This window comes from Perna viridis, chromosome 9 (genome assembly GCF_037379345.1).
Source record: "Perna viridis isolate PV_CMFRI_1.1 ecotype Kerala chromosome 9, ASM3737934v1, whole genome shotgun sequence".
In the NCBI taxonomy this organism is placed as follows: Eukaryota; Metazoa; Mollusca; class Bivalvia; order Mytilida; family Mytilidae; genus Perna; species Perna viridis.
In genome coordinates this window covers 28806905-28824566 of record NC_142453.1, presented here as the reverse complement: position 1 = coordinate 28824566, position 17662 = coordinate 28806905, and the positions used below count along the sequence as shown (strand labels likewise).

The window sequence follows — 17662 nt, the reverse complement described above, 5'->3', positions numbered from 1 at the left end:
CACTCTGTGCTACCACGGACAATTCCAAATCATCTTCCAAATATACAATGGGAAGAATATGTGCTCCTTTGCTTGCTGACCTATTCCCTCACTCTTATGAGGCTGACTTCATAGGTGATCTGATCCAAAATAAAACGTATATCGTTTGGCTAGGTCCTTTAATCTCAGTTTCCTCTATATAGATGACGTATTATCTTAAAACAATCCTAATTTTTGGAGATGTGATACATCGCGTCTACCCCCAAAGAACTTGAGAAGGATTCTACAGACACTGTGAAGTTAGCCTCATATCTTGACCTACACTAAGACATCGGTGGTAAAGGAAAACTATTGACCAAACTTTACGACAAACGTGATGAATTTTCATTCAGAATTGCCAACTTTCTTTTCATCTGTGGCAACATCCCGTCAGCACATGCGTATGGAGTGTTCATATCACAACTCATACGTTATGCCAGAGCTTGCCGAAAATACGCAGACTCTTTGTATTGCGCTAGAATTCTAAGAAATAGGCTTCTGGAACAGGGTTATGTTGTACAAGATTGAAGTCATCACTACAGAAATTTTATGGTCGTCATCATGAACTCATGGATCGTTACGGTGTACCCATCTCCACCATGGAAACTGATTTGTTAAACGTGACATAGTTTTCCATTCCTCTTTCGTCCACCACGGATTTCACTTTTTTATGAGCAACTCGGCGGGTGTTTCTAGAAAAGCAGAGTGCGCTTACCCTACCGGTGCACCTGGTCCATGCTCCCAGTTTTTAGTGGAGTCCGAGTTGCTCATTTACTTTTGTTACTTTGTATGTATTATTTTAGTTACTTTATGTTCATAGTTGTGTATGTCTGTTTTCCATGTCTGGTCTTTGTTCCTGGATTACATTATTTTGATTACTGCTATGACCTTGGTTGCCTTGATTACTCTTTTTAACCGATTTGCTTACCAATTTATATTTTTTTTCACACTCTGTGCTACCGCGGACGTAACACTTTATGAGCACTAGGCGTATGACGCTTACCCTACAAGTGAACCTGATCTATGCTCTCTGTTTATAGCGGAGTCCGGGTTGCCCATTTATTTTTATTGCTATATGCATGAAAGTTTGGTATGCTTTTTTTATTTTATTTGTTGTGTCTGTCTATTTTTTCTGTCTAGTCATTACCTGTGGATTATTTTCTTTATGATCACTGTTCTAATTCAGTTTCCCGTTATTTTCTTGAAACAAAATATCCATTTGTTAATATATTTGTAGGAGTACTTATGTGTCAATGAATTCGCTTGATGAGTTTCTACACACAACTGGTTAGTAAAATCACTTTAATGGCCCCTTTTCTCGTAGAAACAGTTGTCTATGGCTATCATTATATATAGTTATCCATGAGAGATAGCATTAGTAACTAAAGTGGTTTGTTATTTCTATTAACGTCAACGACCGGTGTCCGCCGCCTCTTAAAATTTGAAAAAAAATGTTATTTATTTTATGTAAAACAACATAGTACAACAAAAAAGGATTTTTTTTATTCAGCTCTGTATAATCAACATAAGTGAGTGTGATGAAATGATGAAAATTGTTTCCAACATTATAGAACAGGTTTGGATCTTCTTTTGTAAATCCATCAATCACACTACAAAGAAGATCGCAGATAATTTCTGTTACCTAAGAATATATAAACCTTTTATTTATCAGTATCCAGTGCACCTTGGTTTCCTATGTTCATGACACAATATTGACGTTACATCACAAGGCACAATATCATACAGTTTCAAATAGTCCTTCAACAATGTTGGCAATTGTAATTCGTCTATGGCACTAAAAACAGATGTATCATTGTTGACAAATAGCAAACGCCTTCGAATACTTGTTCTAACAATGTGTTTTAGACTGGCAGTTGAACCATATAGACTTAATAGGTACCTTGAATTTTCATGTGGTGATGCGTCGTCTAAATATTTATCAGAATCTAATATATTTTGTCTGTTTAGTTTAAAACCTGCTGCAAGAAACGTGTGGAGAAATACTGATTTTGAAACACATATTTCTGGATATCCTACATGAAACGGGTGGCAAGAAACTTGTTTCAAGACATGTTTTAAACAGTACTGATTCGGGTCTATTCCATGTTGCAAGAGAATCACAGCAGCTGTACAGATAAACCATGGACCAAAAACATGAATGGTTGTCGGTCGATTAGCTTTATACTTCTTTCCTCGACTGAAAATAAAGATTTTTTTATTTCCTTCTTTTTTTAATGATTATATAAAGAGGTAAGATAGAGACACATGCCAATTTTTGTTATTTTTTCATGTTCATCCATTTCAAACACGTTTTCGAAAAATGAATGTCGGTTTGTAATTAACTGAAATAGTAAAAGTGCAATGCATTATATAGAGAGCACTAGACACTTAAAATAAAGGGAAATAACTCTTTGATTTATTCGCAATTTAGTTTATTTGTTAGAGAACTTATAATCTGAGTCCTTCGATACAAAAAATAATGAGCTTAACATTACATTATAACAAAATAATAGAGTGACAAAGTTTACACTGTGATATCCATTTCATAGTAAGATCTGCCTGGTCTTTATATGGACAGTCTCTTAACTGAATGAGTTTAGTTCATATAGTTCATCACGTATATCATTTTTAACCAAAGTACTTTCTACATGAGATCACTTTAAAGTAAAAAATCGATCTTTAATGTTGCTAATGATATAATAAGTTTGTCTACTTTTTTGTCTTATTTTCTGACAAGACATAATCAATACGAACCCTTACGAGATTAACACATCGACTTCCACATAAATTTGATTGACTGGTTTTGAAAACTGTTTTGGTTTTCAGCAGTCGACTACAACTTAATTTTTCTTTCTAAACGCTTCCTGGACGTCATGAAAGATGTTTCCTTTTTTAGATTGACACGACGTCAAACCGTATGTAGACTTCATTTGAATAAAGTTACTATAACTTTAGGTTTATTTTGGGGTAATTGATTTCTTTTAAAATACACTTACCCAAGAAACAGACAGGGACCCCAAGATGTAGTGTTCATCTTCACACCAGATTTCAAATACAAATCTAAAACCTGTAGGAAGTTTTTCATATCATCAATATTACATGTAGCTGTCCGAAAATGAAATACTCTGGCATGTAATTGGCGAACAGGACCAATTATTGCACGTGACTCTGTCGGCACCTGAAGGTTGATGGGTTGATCCAGCCCTTGAAAGAGGTTTACGCTTGAACCTGTTGGGAAATAATTTGATATTAAGTTAATGCATATTGGAAAGAAAAATGGACGAGATGAGGCTACAAACACAATAAATAAGGTTGCATTTCTTTTTATATACTTTCATTGGAAAAAAATGTGGTATGAAAAGAATATATAAATGTACAATCAAAACTATCAATTATTAATTATAAGTTAACCATTTCTTTTTCTTTTTTTTCAAAGAATAAACTCAAAGAACTCAAATCAATATACAAGAAAAAATGTGTTACAATTCTGATTTCCCTTACTTAGACTTGTTCGGAAAGAAAGGTGAATAAAGCACGAAGGGCATAATAGGAAGCGATTTGAAGTGATCTACCAATTTCCTATTATTCACGATGGTCTTTAACGTACCGTGTTAAGGTTCTGCTAAATTCATAACCTAAGGAGTTACTCATCAAAATGCCTTTAGTAAATGGGAAAAATGTTGAATATAAATCTGGAAGAGTAATCAAGGGAACCAAGGTTATAGCGGTAATCAAAAGAATGTAATCCAGGGACAAAGACCAGACATGGAAAACAGACATACACAACAAAGAACATAAAGTAACTAAAATCATACATACAAAATAACAAAAGTAAATGAGCAACTAACACGTCCACCACACTGGACAAATATGTTGTCGATTAAAAATTCCAGCATTTTGTAAACATCTGTATATTTGGAAGATGATTTGGGATTATTTCTTACAAAGTATGAGGAATCTCTACCAAGAACTATATATTTGTATGTAAGTGTACCATCTTTTGTTGGAAAAACAACGATGTATAATGTTTTTAAGTCGGGATTTTAACTGAGTATGGGGAATAGAAGTATACAGTGTTGAAAAATCATAGGTTTTAATGCTATTATATTCAGATAATAGTCTTGAAATGATTGTCTCCAAAAGATCTTTCGAATTTTTTAGGATCCACATTGAATTAATACCACTACGGGAGTAACAAGTGTTGTGGTAGGACTGTACACCCTCTTTGACAGTTGTGAGTATAGGAGTTAAAAGTTTTGAAAGAAATTTGGTGGTACATTTTGCACATCCAGATATGAAACGTTGTTTGTATGGATTCTTGTGAAGTTTAGGAATCCAGTATATAGACGGTAAATCACAATCATCGTCCCTGGTAGAGAGACCAAAAGAGGATAGCACAGATTTATGGTTTTCCACAATTTCTACTTTGGAGAGAGTGGTAGCAGTATAGGTCTTATCACTGCTATTATTTTCTACGTCTACCTCTGATAATAAACGTTGAATATAAAACGTATACTTTCCGCACCTTCATAAATCTTTTCTGTTTATGTTGAAAACGTTTAATGGTCTTTTTATGGTCGTCATCATAAACTCGTGGATCGTTACGGTGTATCCATCTGCACATGAAAACTGATTTGTTCAACGTTTCATAGTTTTCCTTTAAACGTGCGGTCATCGTTCGGGAATTGATACAACCAAATTAATGACAATTTATCAACATTTTAATCAACAGGATCATTCAATTATCTTTTGTCTACCCTAGATTTGACTTTTTTATGAGCAACTCGGCGGGTGTTTCTAGAAAAAAATACATGTCCTACAGGTGCATGCTCCCAGTTTTTAGTAGAGTCCGAGTTACTCCTTTACTTTTTTTATTTTGAATGTATTATTTTCATGTTCTTAGTTGTGTTTGTCTATTTTCCATGTCTCGTTTTGTCACTTAGATTACATTCTTTTGATTTCCGCTAGAATCTTGATTCCCTTGATTACACTTTAACCTTAACCATGACAAATACTGTATGATAATAACAAGAGACACATGTTAAAATTTCAGGATCTTCTTCAAATTTTAAGCATTACTTAAAACAACCTGTTAGGTTAGAAATGCCAAAGATTTTAACAACAACTAAGCATGAAAGCAAGTTTTACCTTTATCAATTAGAAACTTTATAAAGTCTACCTCCTGATTGATGGCTGCACAATACAGGGCTGTTACCTCATCACAATGGTTGGTATGAAACTCTTCGTGAATGGTCTGGTTCACATCTACACCTTCATCGACCAGATATTCAAGTAATTGTCTATCTCTAAAACTGTAAAGTTACACCGCCTAATTTGTTTTTCTAAAATCAATATCTCAATTTAGTGATCTCTATGTTGCAACAAGATTGAAGTCATCACTACAGAAGTTTTATTGCCGTCATCATGATTCCGTGGATCGTTACGGTGTATCCATCTGCACCAAGAGAACTGATTTGTTCAACGTGTTATAGTTTTCCTTTTCTCTTTCGTCTTCCCTGGACTTGACTTTTTAATAGCAACTCGGCGGGAGTTTTTAGAAAAGCAGAGGACGCTTACCCTATCGGTGCACCTGGTCCATGCTCCCAGTTTTTAGTGAAGTCCGAGTTACTCATTTACTTTTGTTACTTTGTATGTATCATTTTAGTTACTTTATAATCTTTGTTGTGTTTGTCTTTTCTCCATTTCTGGTTTTTGTCCCTGGATTATATTATTTTGATTTCCGCTAGAATATTTGTTCCCTAGATTACTCTCTTTTTTAGTACAAGGTAGATCTATTGATAAAAAATGTAGATTACCAATATGTATTACTTTTGTTGGTAAGGAAATTTACTAGATTTATTGGCGTACCCAATAGTAATTAAGATTTTAATATGCGAGATATGCCTAAGTTAGGTCAAGGTGAGAATATTGACGCGCTCAAGTGTTCTCGTGGTTTGAACTAGCCAGGCCCAAGCGCTACAAAACTGAAATAATTACTTAAGTTTGAGCACATGCTTAACTGTTTGTGATGTCATCACTTTTTTGGTTTGGGTTACCATGGCAGTTAAGAATATTATCAGACTTAAATAGCACTCCAGATAAGAATCATGCAAAATAACATTCACGTTCGGAAAACCTACATATTGTCATTTTTTTTTGGCATTTTGTTTAAAATGTTATAGTGAAAAGAAGTTAACATGTGGTTTTTCACATAACCCTTGTTCTCAGGAAATAAAAGTTATATACAATATACTGTAGAATCCAATTAGAGGAGATAACTCTGTAAATGACACTGAAATACAATAAAAACTGTTAGATTTTCAATATGGGTTATCTTCTAAGAGAAGACATATTGGAAAGAGTAATCAAGGGAACCAAGGTTATAGCGGTAATCAAAAGAATGTAATCCTGGGACAAAGACCAGACATGGAAAACAGGCATATACAACAAAGAACATAAAGTAACTAAAATCATACATACAAAGTAACAAAAGAAAATGAGCAACTCGGACTGAATGAATAATTATTCATTTCATCATATAGACCTATAAAGTAAATTAATTACGAAAATAAAAAATGTGAAGACATTTTTGCGGTGTATTACATCTTACAGAATTTGCATGATTCTTACAAATACTAATACTTAAGTATCTTCAACCTTTGTGACGCCGATAATATTACCTGTCACTGTAAGTGTTAACATTAGCCTGAATTTTCTGCTATTTTGAATGCAGCAATGTACCATTTGAGACTATTTCTTTTTTGTTCGAGCATTTTTTTAGCATTGTGAAACGGCTTACAATTTTTGCTTTAAAGTTTTTGCGTTTCGGTTTCATGGAAATCTACTTGACTTGAATTAGACTCTTTACTTATTTTGTTTAATCTACGATCACTGGTGTTTCACTAAGATATCATACCTTATAATACTTACTGAAAGGCTATACTGAAAAGCGTTCTATTTACATAGCTATCTGATTTAGTTTTTCTAAATTCTGTTTTTCCGATGGACGGAAATTCTACGGTAATAACTTGGTTGACATCGTTAGAGATGGCTGTAAATATCGTAATGATAATTTGGTTTCAAGGCAAAAAACATTAAAGATATAAGTTTGCTTATTGCAGTTTTAGATATAAGTAAGAAATCATTTTAAATATATTATACTTTATCATTTTTATTTAATCGTTTTTTCGCAGTTCGATTAAGCAACACGTTAAAGGCAACAAAAGCGATAGAATGAAGCTGGTCTTGATAAAATGTTCATCGTTCTTTTCACAATGGCATCGTTCGACTAAAACACATGCGTGTTTAATATCTAGAGGTGATTTCTATTTGTACTGGTTTATCAAGTTGGTTTTCTATTTTAATTCTAAATCTTTAGTGAAGAAATATAACCTAGAGAAACGGGATTTGAACGGTAAACAAATAGACCATATTCCAATGATAACGAATTGACAGGAACAAATAAACACACACAACAAAGAACATGAAACATAGCCAGAATAATACGTACATAGAAACTAAAGTAAATGAGCAAACTCCACTAACAACTGGGAGTATGGACCAGGTGAAACGGTACAGTAAACGTCCTCTGATTTTACCAATGAGTTAGTTATTAAATGTGACGTCCCGGGTATAAGAACATCATTAGTAAAATGAATTCTATGAATAAAAATAGTTCTAACCATTGTTTTCTACAGGTCGTTAATCAAAATAAAAAAAAAAGTTTAATCAACATTCTTGATATGATACAAGTTAATACCTATATGCTTTGCAGTTTGAAGTACTGTATCCATTGAACATATTATCTTGGATTTTATATCCGGATTGTCGTCGTCCATATCTTGCATCGCTTCTTAAAGTAAAAGAGAAACGCTTCCATATAATATAAACAGAAATATAATGCCTTGTTTTTAATCAAAATGACCGTTTAATTATCATTAGTTTTTTTTCAAGAAGGTATTTATTGATTTCATTCATAGGTCTTTCCATTTTTTATAGAATAGTATATTATTTTACCAATATTATTTTGCTTTAAAAAAAAACCCTAAGATTTGTTTTTATTTCTCCTATTTTATACATTCTGTGTTGCTACTTCTACTGACCTAATTATAAAAGTTATCATTATCAATATTATCATTATTACTTATCATTGCAAGAACAAAAACTTAAACTAGTATATAAACTTATTTTATCTTATCATAAATCACGACACATCAAGCTAAGTTTATCTGTAAGATTGAAGCAAAATTGTCACTGCAAACAAGGAGTTTATATAATAGACGAAAACAATTTGAAAAAGACCGTAATTTTAATTTGAAATCAATTATCTGACTTACAAGTCACAATGATATAGCCAAAATGACGCAACCCAGGTCTCAATATAAGATTTGAAGGCTCAGTGTTCTGCTGGAAACTAAAAAAAAGCTATTAGATTTGTTCAATCGGTCGTATGTAAATGAAACTCAAAAATCCAAAACAGGGGGAACTATCCCATTCCACTACAACACTATTCTTATGACAAGCATAGATACAGACTGATTAAAATTAGACCTTGCGGGTTTTTTTTCATGTTTCGGGACAAAAAATAAAGATTGGATGGGCTAATTTAAATTAGACTGGCATAGATGTAAGTGTATGCGTTCCTATATTGTGATACTAAAAAGACATGTCGTTCGTTTTTTTTACTATGTAGTCTTTACACTAGTGTTTCTTTTTTTCATTTGCTCTATTTTTCTCCACAGAGCAATTTTAAGAAATAAATGAAATGAATTGAACGTTATGGTCTGTTGTAAGTTTTAGATAGAACCATGTAACTGAGTGTAGGTAATTGTTCGCTTCATCACAAAGCAAATTCTCAAAACTCTACGATTACTCACAAGCAGAACTATACCCGTTTATTATCTCTGAAGTACCTAATGGGTTTTAAAGGCTCTGATAAAATAATAAACCAATATTTTACACATTAGACCGTCATTACAATTTACTTCTTAATTCAAATTTAAGTTTTGATTTCTTTCAATGAGACTCCTGAAACATACCTCCTAATAAGTTTAAATGTTATAATTATGCGCCAACAATACACGGAACAATAATAATGAATAATTCTGAGGATAAATATCATTGATGAATTTTTGTATACAGCAAAATATGATGTCATTAGCTTGTCATAAAGGGGTCATTACTATAAAAAAATTATCTGTACACAACCTGAAAAAGCTCTAATAACAAACCATATATTGAGTTAATATAATGACCACCATAAAATAGACTGGACAATAAAAAGGTGAAAGAACGATTTTCCGGACAAACAAACCAACGGGAAGTTTGAAGTTCTAAACCCATATCTATGTATAAATGTTTCGGCTTTAACGGCAGTATACTAAAACCCTACCTTTTGAAGTTTGCTTTCTATATATAGTTGTAATGCATTTAGTGAAATAGTTTTTCACATACATATAGTGATCCATTATTTGTTTCTTAAACATGTTTCATATTGTACCCTTATTGTCTCAGGTAGTACATTAAAGTTTGTATGTGTTGTCAACCCATAACATATGCAGTTACAAACAACTTACCCAAGTGTGAGCGTGTTTTTATAGTTCAAAGTGTATCCAACACGTAAACATCGATAGATTTATAAACACTTTCTAAGTGTAGTCATAACTGTATATAATCATGCTGAAAACTTGCTAGAGCTTACCTTAATGATCTTCCACCCGGAACAGTTTCACTTCAGATATTCGATTTTCATCGTAATTTAATTTACTTTGATCAATGGGCATTTTACGGTTTAGTTGCGCTTCATATTAACATGGTGATCGATATACAATGCCATGTCAGTACAGTTACGGGTTCAGGGGTCACATTGGTTGGAACCCTCCTTTTGGATTTTGCATTAATTTCGGGTACTAATCGGCAAAAAGTTGGCTAATAAAACAGCGTGCATCCCCTCCTTTTTCAAATTCTCTGGACCTGCCCCTCTCGGTATAACTTTTATATGTAGGTTAAACGTCCTCGTTGTTGATATTTAATTAAGTATTATTATACATCTTCATTGAGAAACCATGTCAGCAGTTAAACACCTTAATTAAAATTTCAGTAATTGAAAAAGGTCAAATAATACAATCCGGTTGCTTTCAACAAGGTGGTGTTGTTCAAAAACGTTATCAGCTGGATCTTAATAGTCTAACCTATACAAGTCATCCAGTTGGAAAAGTTTTAAACAACTTTTCCTGAGAGTCCTTTAGATTTCTTTTTCACTGTTAAGAACTCATTTTAAATTTCTTTCGTTTATAACAAATTGGCATATCAACATTTGTATCTTAATTATTGTTAACAATTGTTTATTAGATTAGCATTTTTTTAGTGACTTTATCACAGTTTATGTCAGTTGAGTCCGCCAAGGTGAGTCCGATATAAGTTGTATTAATAACAAAGAAATAAGACATCAAATCATGTCAATCCTTCAGTAGCAATACAGATGTTAATATTGTAGATGACTTATGTACATGCCATAACGTACCTTAAGATGTCATAAAATACAATACCTCGGTTCAATCCGGATCTAAAATAAGGACACACCAAAATTTAACCACAATATTTTGTTTACGGCATGTTCATAACCGTCGTTGCTATTTCAAACTTTTTTTTATTTATTTTTGTAGAATCCATTTCATGGGTCACTAGAATAAGACATCGCATCATTTTGAACTAATGTCATCCTATGATCGGTAAAGATATATTACATAGATGACTTATTTGGTGGGAAATCATATTGGAATTATGGAAACCATAACAAATTCATAGATTTCAATCGAATACATTTAGGGAAAAATATACTTAAATTATGCTGAGCAGAGAATGTGGAAAAAAAATCCCAAGTCCCAGTCGAAATCAAAATTTTTCATAGGGTTGCTTTAGTTTTCCTTTTAATTAAAAAAAACATATATGTATGCATATTTAAATATTTTTAGAAAACACTATAAGTACCAATTTTTTTCTCTCAGGTATTCAACTTGAAATGTTTTAAGGTAAAGTGTGTCAGAGGCTATGACTATGAAATGTACATTTTTCTGTGCGTAATCATAGGTCATTTGTATTGTTCATTTTCTTTGCGTTCTCATAAGTTGTTTGTTTAGTTCATTTTCTGTGCGAACTCGTAAATTCTTTGTATTGTTCATTTTCTGTGCGTACTCATAAGTTCTTTGTATTGTTCATTTTTCTGTGCGTACTCATAAATTCTTTGTGTAATTCATTTTCTGTGCGTTCTCATAAGTTGTTTGTATTGTTCATTTTCTGTGCGTACTCATAAGTTCTTTGTATTGTTCATTTTTCTGTACGTACTCATGAGTTCTTTGTATTGTTTATTTTTCTGTGCGTACTCATAAATTCTTTGTGTAATTCATTTTATGTGCGTACTCATAAATTCTTTGTATTGTTCATTTTCTGTGCTCATAAATTCTTTGTATTGTTCATTTTCTGTGTTCATAATTTCTTTGTATTGTTCATTTTTCAGTGCGTTGTGGTAAGTTGTTTGTGTTGTTCATTTTTTGTGTGTGCGTACTCATAGGTTATTTGTGTTGTTCTTTGTCGTATTTTCGCTATCCTCGGTGTCGTTTTGTAAAAGGATATCCCATCATTTGCAAATCTGGTATCACTGCATCTGGTATCTTAATACAATAGAAACATTGAAAGGATTCGTGTTCGCTTTTAGATAAATAGGATGTATAGATACAAATTCGTACTCTAATTTTACATCATTTTTTAGTAAAATATGTTCCTTTTTACTTGTTGCTGTCTATTACCTTCTTCGTTTTATGCGCAACTCGGTGGGTATTTCTAGAAAAGCTGACAACGGTTACATGTACTCGGTTACCGATCTGTGTTCCCAGTTTTCAGTGCTGCCCGGGTTGCTTATTTTTAAGGTAATGTGTGTATTCCTTCAGATAACTTTGGTTACTTGTGGATTTTTGTCTGTCTTTGTGGTCTGGATTTTGATATTGATATCCTATTTCTCGTTCTTAATGTGCTTTGAATTTAATCTTAAAACAGTTGTATTACTTGGTGACAATATTAGCAAACCCATGAAAAAAGGATGAATTGCATGGCATATTTTTGTTCAAAAGATGATTAGGCACAGCATTAACATCATTAACGTATAAAAAATGAGATCACAAGTTTGTTTTTCAAAAAAAAATATTATGCAACAGAAATATTTATCGGATGATTTTTGGAGCTGGAAAAATGACTACATGTTTCGAAAAACTAAATGGTTTGTCAAAATTAGTAATGATAAAATAGGATTTCATGAGTGCAATATAGATTAAATATTTATTGATAATGCATAGACAACACCGTATTTACAATGTAAATCCATATTATTTATGTTGCATATGCACAGTAGCAAAGTACTTGTTGCTGATAAATTTTGTACTTTTTCAAGAGGGCGTCCATGCGAAAACCAGGCAGTGCACGTGGGTTGCGCAACACAACAAATTTTGTTTTAAAAAACTTTCATAGCATAAATGCATACTCTCTCAAAGTTGGAGGCCGGTTTTGATTAACTGCAACTGTTAAATAAAAAAATACATAGAAAGCATTGAAATTCATTGAAAAGGAGAAATAACTCTTTATTTTGTGCAAAATTCGGTTGCTTTGTGAAGAAACTAGAATCGTTTTTCCAGCTATTCATTGTCTTCTTATTTAACATAATATAAACATTACATTGGAACAAAAAAATCAGAGGGATAAAATTTACCACGTGCCAACCATATCATAGGATCTGCCTGATTTTCGCATAGACAGCCTCTTAATATATACTGGGTATTATACTGACCTAACAGTAAGGATACGAGTACAATATAGCAAACATAGTGCAATATAATTACATGTATTAAACTGAATGAGTATATAATAAAGGGAACCAAGATTCTACAAAAACAGATATCACACATGATATTAATAATTCTTTGGGAATATGAGTAGAACAACTATAAATTAGGCACGATACCGAAATGCAAAGTATTAAATGATACGTAAACATGACAGATTCAATGCAGTTTTTCAAGACAGCAAACTTCTTAATAATTAGGGACTAAAAGTCAGAACTACTACAAGAACGAGGTACTAAGAGTAATACGTCTAGAAGATGCTTCCTTGATATATCACCTTAGTTGTGACGTTGCCTTCCCAATCAATACCTAATATGACATTGGTAAGTTTTTTCGATATCAAAGACTTATTTTGCCGCTCTGTCGAAGAGTGTCTGAACAGCCGTACATAGAACACTGGTCCCTCAATGGCGTTGTAATACTTAGAAGTACCATTTAGTGTTTGGGTGTTGTATACTTACAATTTTCTCTCAGAAATGGAAAAGTATAGTAACATATTTCTAAAGTTTTATTAACAACTATTTTGTATTTGGCGAATCGATATTCACAATTGTGTAAAGCAATTCAATGAATAATAACAACTTACAAAAATGAAAACCAGAAGAATTAAATGGTTCTCTTGTCCTTTTACGAACTGTAATATATGTTTTCATCCCCAGCTCACCTGCTGGTACCAGCTGTCGATCCATACCAGTAATAGACTACATTTCAGGCTGACACCAAAGGAATTATAGAAAGTGCAATGCTACAAGTAGCTTACTACAAACAATTATTAAGCTTTTCTTTATTCCTTGATTTTGATGGAACAGACAGACAGACTTCTCTGTCAGTGACGCAAGTTATTTCATACAATCTTTTACCTACTGCATGATTCGTACAGAGACTGACATTTGAAAAAAAGTATATATATATATATACATATCGATCTATGTGCCATAAAAGATGAAAATAGTATTGCTGAATTAAATGTTTATGAGATGAATTCTGATATTGATTAATATTACAAATATTATTCTGATAGTTTTCAAAGACGTCTTATAATATCACATGTCTAGTTTACTAATATTCATGTCTAATGTGTCATAAGTTTATTTCGTCATCAACATTTGCCGACATGTCCATTTACCGACATGTCCATTTTCACCAACTTCATGGAAGTTTTTTAGCGTCAGTCGCTGTTAAGAAAGAAAAATCAAAGGTACCAAGATGCCAGTGGAAATCAAAAGAATGTGAGGGACAAAGAACAAACATGGAAAACAGGTACACATAACAAATAACATAAGACAACCAAAGAAATACGTACAAAGCAACAAAAGTAAAGGAGCAACTCGGACTCCACTGAAAACTGAACAGAAATGAAATCAGGCAGTGGGTGAAATATATAATATAAAATAACTCACCAATTTGACTATCTAGATTTAACTATTGGTACTATTTTAATCCTTAAAAAAAGACATGAATTTAGGGTCATTGTGGCAAAATGAGTTATAAATTATTGAAATGCACTGGAAATTATCATACAAGGAGCACTTATATCAGTCAAAAACCTCAATTTTCTTATACTCGTATTGAAAAATGTCCAAATATATTCAGTGATTCAGAAATTTCAATTAAAATAGAATTCCTTAGGTGTTAGTTCGATGGATTCTTGGCATACATGGATTTTTTTTTGTTTTTGGTTTGTTTTTTTTTGTTTTGTATTTTGTTGATTGTTTGTTTTGTTGTTGTTTTTTTTTGTTGTTGTTTTTTGTTGTTGTTTTTTTTTTGTTTTTGTTTTTTGTTTTTGTTTTTGTATTGACTTGTTCTTAAAACGAATTGTACGTAGAAGTAATTTGTCAGGTGGTCAAGCTCTGTTTCCCGTTGTGTATACCTTTTGTATAGACATTTTAAGAGCAAGAGTAACCAAGATTCCAGTGGAAATTAAAAGTATGTAATCCTGGAACAAAGACCAGACATGGAAAACAGGCAAACACAACAAAGAACATAGAATAACCAAAACAATATATACAAAGTAACAAAAGTAAATGAGCAACTCGGACTCTACTAAAAACTAGGAGCATGAACCAGGTGCATTGTTGGGGTGAAAGTCTTGTACACAAAGTGAGTTATCGTGAAGTTGTTTATTTTATTATTTCCAATGTTCATTGCAAAGTATTGAATTTACATTTTCAGGAACTACATCATTAAGTCTTTTTCAATAATTTTGGCAGTTTTAACTCATCAATTGCACTACATATTGATGTATCGTCGTTAATAAACCGCAAACGTGTCCGTATTTTAGTCCGAACAAGGTGTTTCAAACTACTAACGGTCCTATATTGTTCCAAAAATATCTGCTATCTGTTCCAAATACTCTCTCATACGATTCTCTCCGTGCATCGATTGCTTCCTGAATGTTTGATTTGTATCCAGCGGCCAGAAAAGTGGATAAAAGTACGATTTTAGAAACACATCTTTGAGACACTTGTTAAAAGATAATCCGCAAAATAAAGCATATCGACGTATCTGATGTAGTACGTGATGGAAACAATACATGTTCGGGTCTATTCCATGTTGTAAGAGGACCACAGTCGCCGTACAGACAAACCAAGGTCCGTCAAAGTAAAGTGTTGTGGCAATATCAGCTTCGAATTCTTTTCCTTGTCTATTTAATATCAAAGAAAATGTTCACAATTTTATGTATGTCTTATTTGATACGTCTATGTGCTATATACAATTAAAGAGGTCAAATATGAGAATACAACATGAAAACAATGCGGCTTTAACTATTTGTATATATGTAAAGTTGGAGACTCTGATCATTTTGAGCAAAAATTATTATTATGAAACTGAACCTTGTTTGCGATTGGTGATTTTATCATATATGTCTCACTTCTAGTTAAAAGATAACGTGTGTTTATCATCATTTAAATTAAAATATGTAAAAAAATGTTATAGTTTTTATGTATGTCACAATTCTAGACTTTTTATCATGCCATACATATTAACAACGTTGGATGCTATCTAATTATTTAATTTTGATTTACAATGTAGACAAACACCCATTTCATTACTTGTTGCCCAAACTTTTTCTCGGCAATGAATTATTTCATTAACAACTTACATTTAATAAAGTCGGAATCAAACGTCTCAACCGCTATGTGCAGGCGGTGTTGCCATAGATGTCACAGCGGTATGAGTTCGAGTCCCGCGGAGGGAACGACCAAAAATTTGACAGTTTTAACATCGTTGAGAATTTTTCAGACTTTTCTATACGTTTACATATGTTCCCTGTATCAATTTGATCCGATGGAGCAGTGTAGCGAATAGAGTCGTCACACTCTGAAACGTTGTATAATATTGATTTGTTGCGACATGCATCATTAATTTGATCCTCAATCCTATATAATAACATCTAAATGAGCTGTCTCGTACTACCATACATCGTGTACTTAGTTACAGGCCTAGATTAATCCTACGAGGAGGAATGATCCGGCTAGCGAAAGCTATATTTAATATAGCCTAGCTAGCCTAGTGGTCTAGTGCGCTGGATTATGTGCAGGCGGTGTTGCCATAGATGTCACAGCGGTATGAGTTCGAGTCCCGCGGAGGGAACGACCAAAAATTTGACAGTTTTAACATCGTTGAGAATTTTTCAGACTTTTCCATACGTTTACATGTCTTCCCTGTATCAATTTCATCCGATGGAGCAGTGTAGCGAATAGTGTCGTCACATTCTGAGACGTTATATATATATAAATAGATGATCCCAGTATATTTAATTGTATTGTACAAGAACCGACACATGACTAACCTTCAATAAAAAAGAATTAATTCAATTCAACGTTTTATTGATATTTCAGCAATGTATACACATGTATATTTTTATAAATCGTGTGATCGATTTCTGTTTTGGAATATCACTATGATTTACCATTTAAAGGATTTAATAATAATTCAACTGTAAACAACTGTAAAGTACGTGGTGATATCGCGTCACGGTCTATATTTTTTTTAATGTTATCCATACGCCAGTAACTCATAAACTAACCTAACTCATGTAATAGAGTGGATCACAGCCGTGAATCTAAAAAGGGGGAGGTCGTTGGGTAGGATTCACCTTTTGTTGGAAATTTTTTATAACATTGGGCAAGATTCGACAGGCGCAACTATTCACAAAACTTAAGTGCATGAGAATCTAAATGTTTCGGTCACAGTTTGACACCTCCTCCCGTTCTTATAATTTTCTGGATCCGTAACTGAATCGTATGAAATGATATAGTTCGTCTGTCCTTCAGGAATGTATCCAGAAATTTAGAAAAGGAGGATCCCGATCAAGAAATTTATACAGATGGGTTCCAGGTTAACGATTGCTCTGTTTTATTCAAAACTTTCACAAACTTAAATTTTTCCAACAAAAGGGGGTTCCAACTCAAGAATGTCTTCCCCTTGATCCGCCATTGGTTCCTCCTCGTTGCATAGCCTAAGTTTATAAAGGAGAGTTCGTCAATCTCATTAGTGATGTCATATTCAAGATACAACAGCAAAACATAAAGATTCCTGTTTCATACAAAGAATAATATTCTCTACAAATTACCAACTGTAATATTATTATGTGAATCCATAAAAAATATTATTAAATCGTAAACACGAGAATATTTACATTGCGAAACACGATGTGCATATATGATAAGCGAATGGTTTTAGATATCAATATCAATTGACAAGAGAGATAACTTAAATTTAATATGCAACTTGTTTGCAGTTCATATGGC

General features: G+C 32.8%; 1 protein-coding gene and 1 long non-coding RNA gene across 7 annotated transcripts; both read right to left on the bottom strand.

Moving 5' to 3' along the window:
- Window positions 1-45: 45 nt before the first annotated feature.
- On the bottom strand, window positions 46-9719 carry LOC148607657 (uncharacterized). Of its 6 annotated transcripts, XR_015915456.1 has the most exons (8): window positions 9594-9704; window positions 7778-7870; window positions 6949-7069; window positions 5167-5330; window positions 3015-3246; window positions 2056-2215; window positions 1166-1451; window positions 46-119 (listed from the first exon to the last, which is right to left on the bottom strand). XR_015915456.1 is itself a non-coding variant. In XM_088546769.1 (7 exons), exons 2-7 carry the CDS (start codon window positions 7863-7865, stop codon window positions 1401-1403), a joined length of 816 nt encoding a protein of 271 aa, XP_088402895.1. In that variant the 5' UTR covers window positions 7866-7870; window positions 9594-9704; the 3' UTR covers window positions 769-1400. The 6 variants fall into 6 exon arrangements, 5 of the variants coding, with proteins under 5 accessions (XP_088402895.1, XP_088402892.1, XP_088402894.1 ...); XM_088546769.1 differs by lacking the exon at window positions 46-119 and having other exon boundaries at window positions 769-1451; XM_088546766.1 differs by lacking the exons at window positions 46-119; window positions 1166-1451 and adding an exon at window positions 8355-8431 and having other exon boundaries at window positions 1500-2215; window positions 9594-9693.
- Window positions 9720-15023: 5304 nt separating this feature from the next.
- LOC148607656 (uncharacterized) lies at window positions 15024-17555 on the bottom strand. The gene is made up of 3 exons (XR_015915574.1): window positions 16939-17555; window positions 16012-16701; window positions 15024-15552 (listed from the first exon to the last, which is right to left on the bottom strand). It is a non-coding gene; the product is annotated as an uncharacterized LOC148607656 (long non-coding RNA).
- Between the last annotated feature and the right edge of the window lie 107 nt (window positions 17556-17662).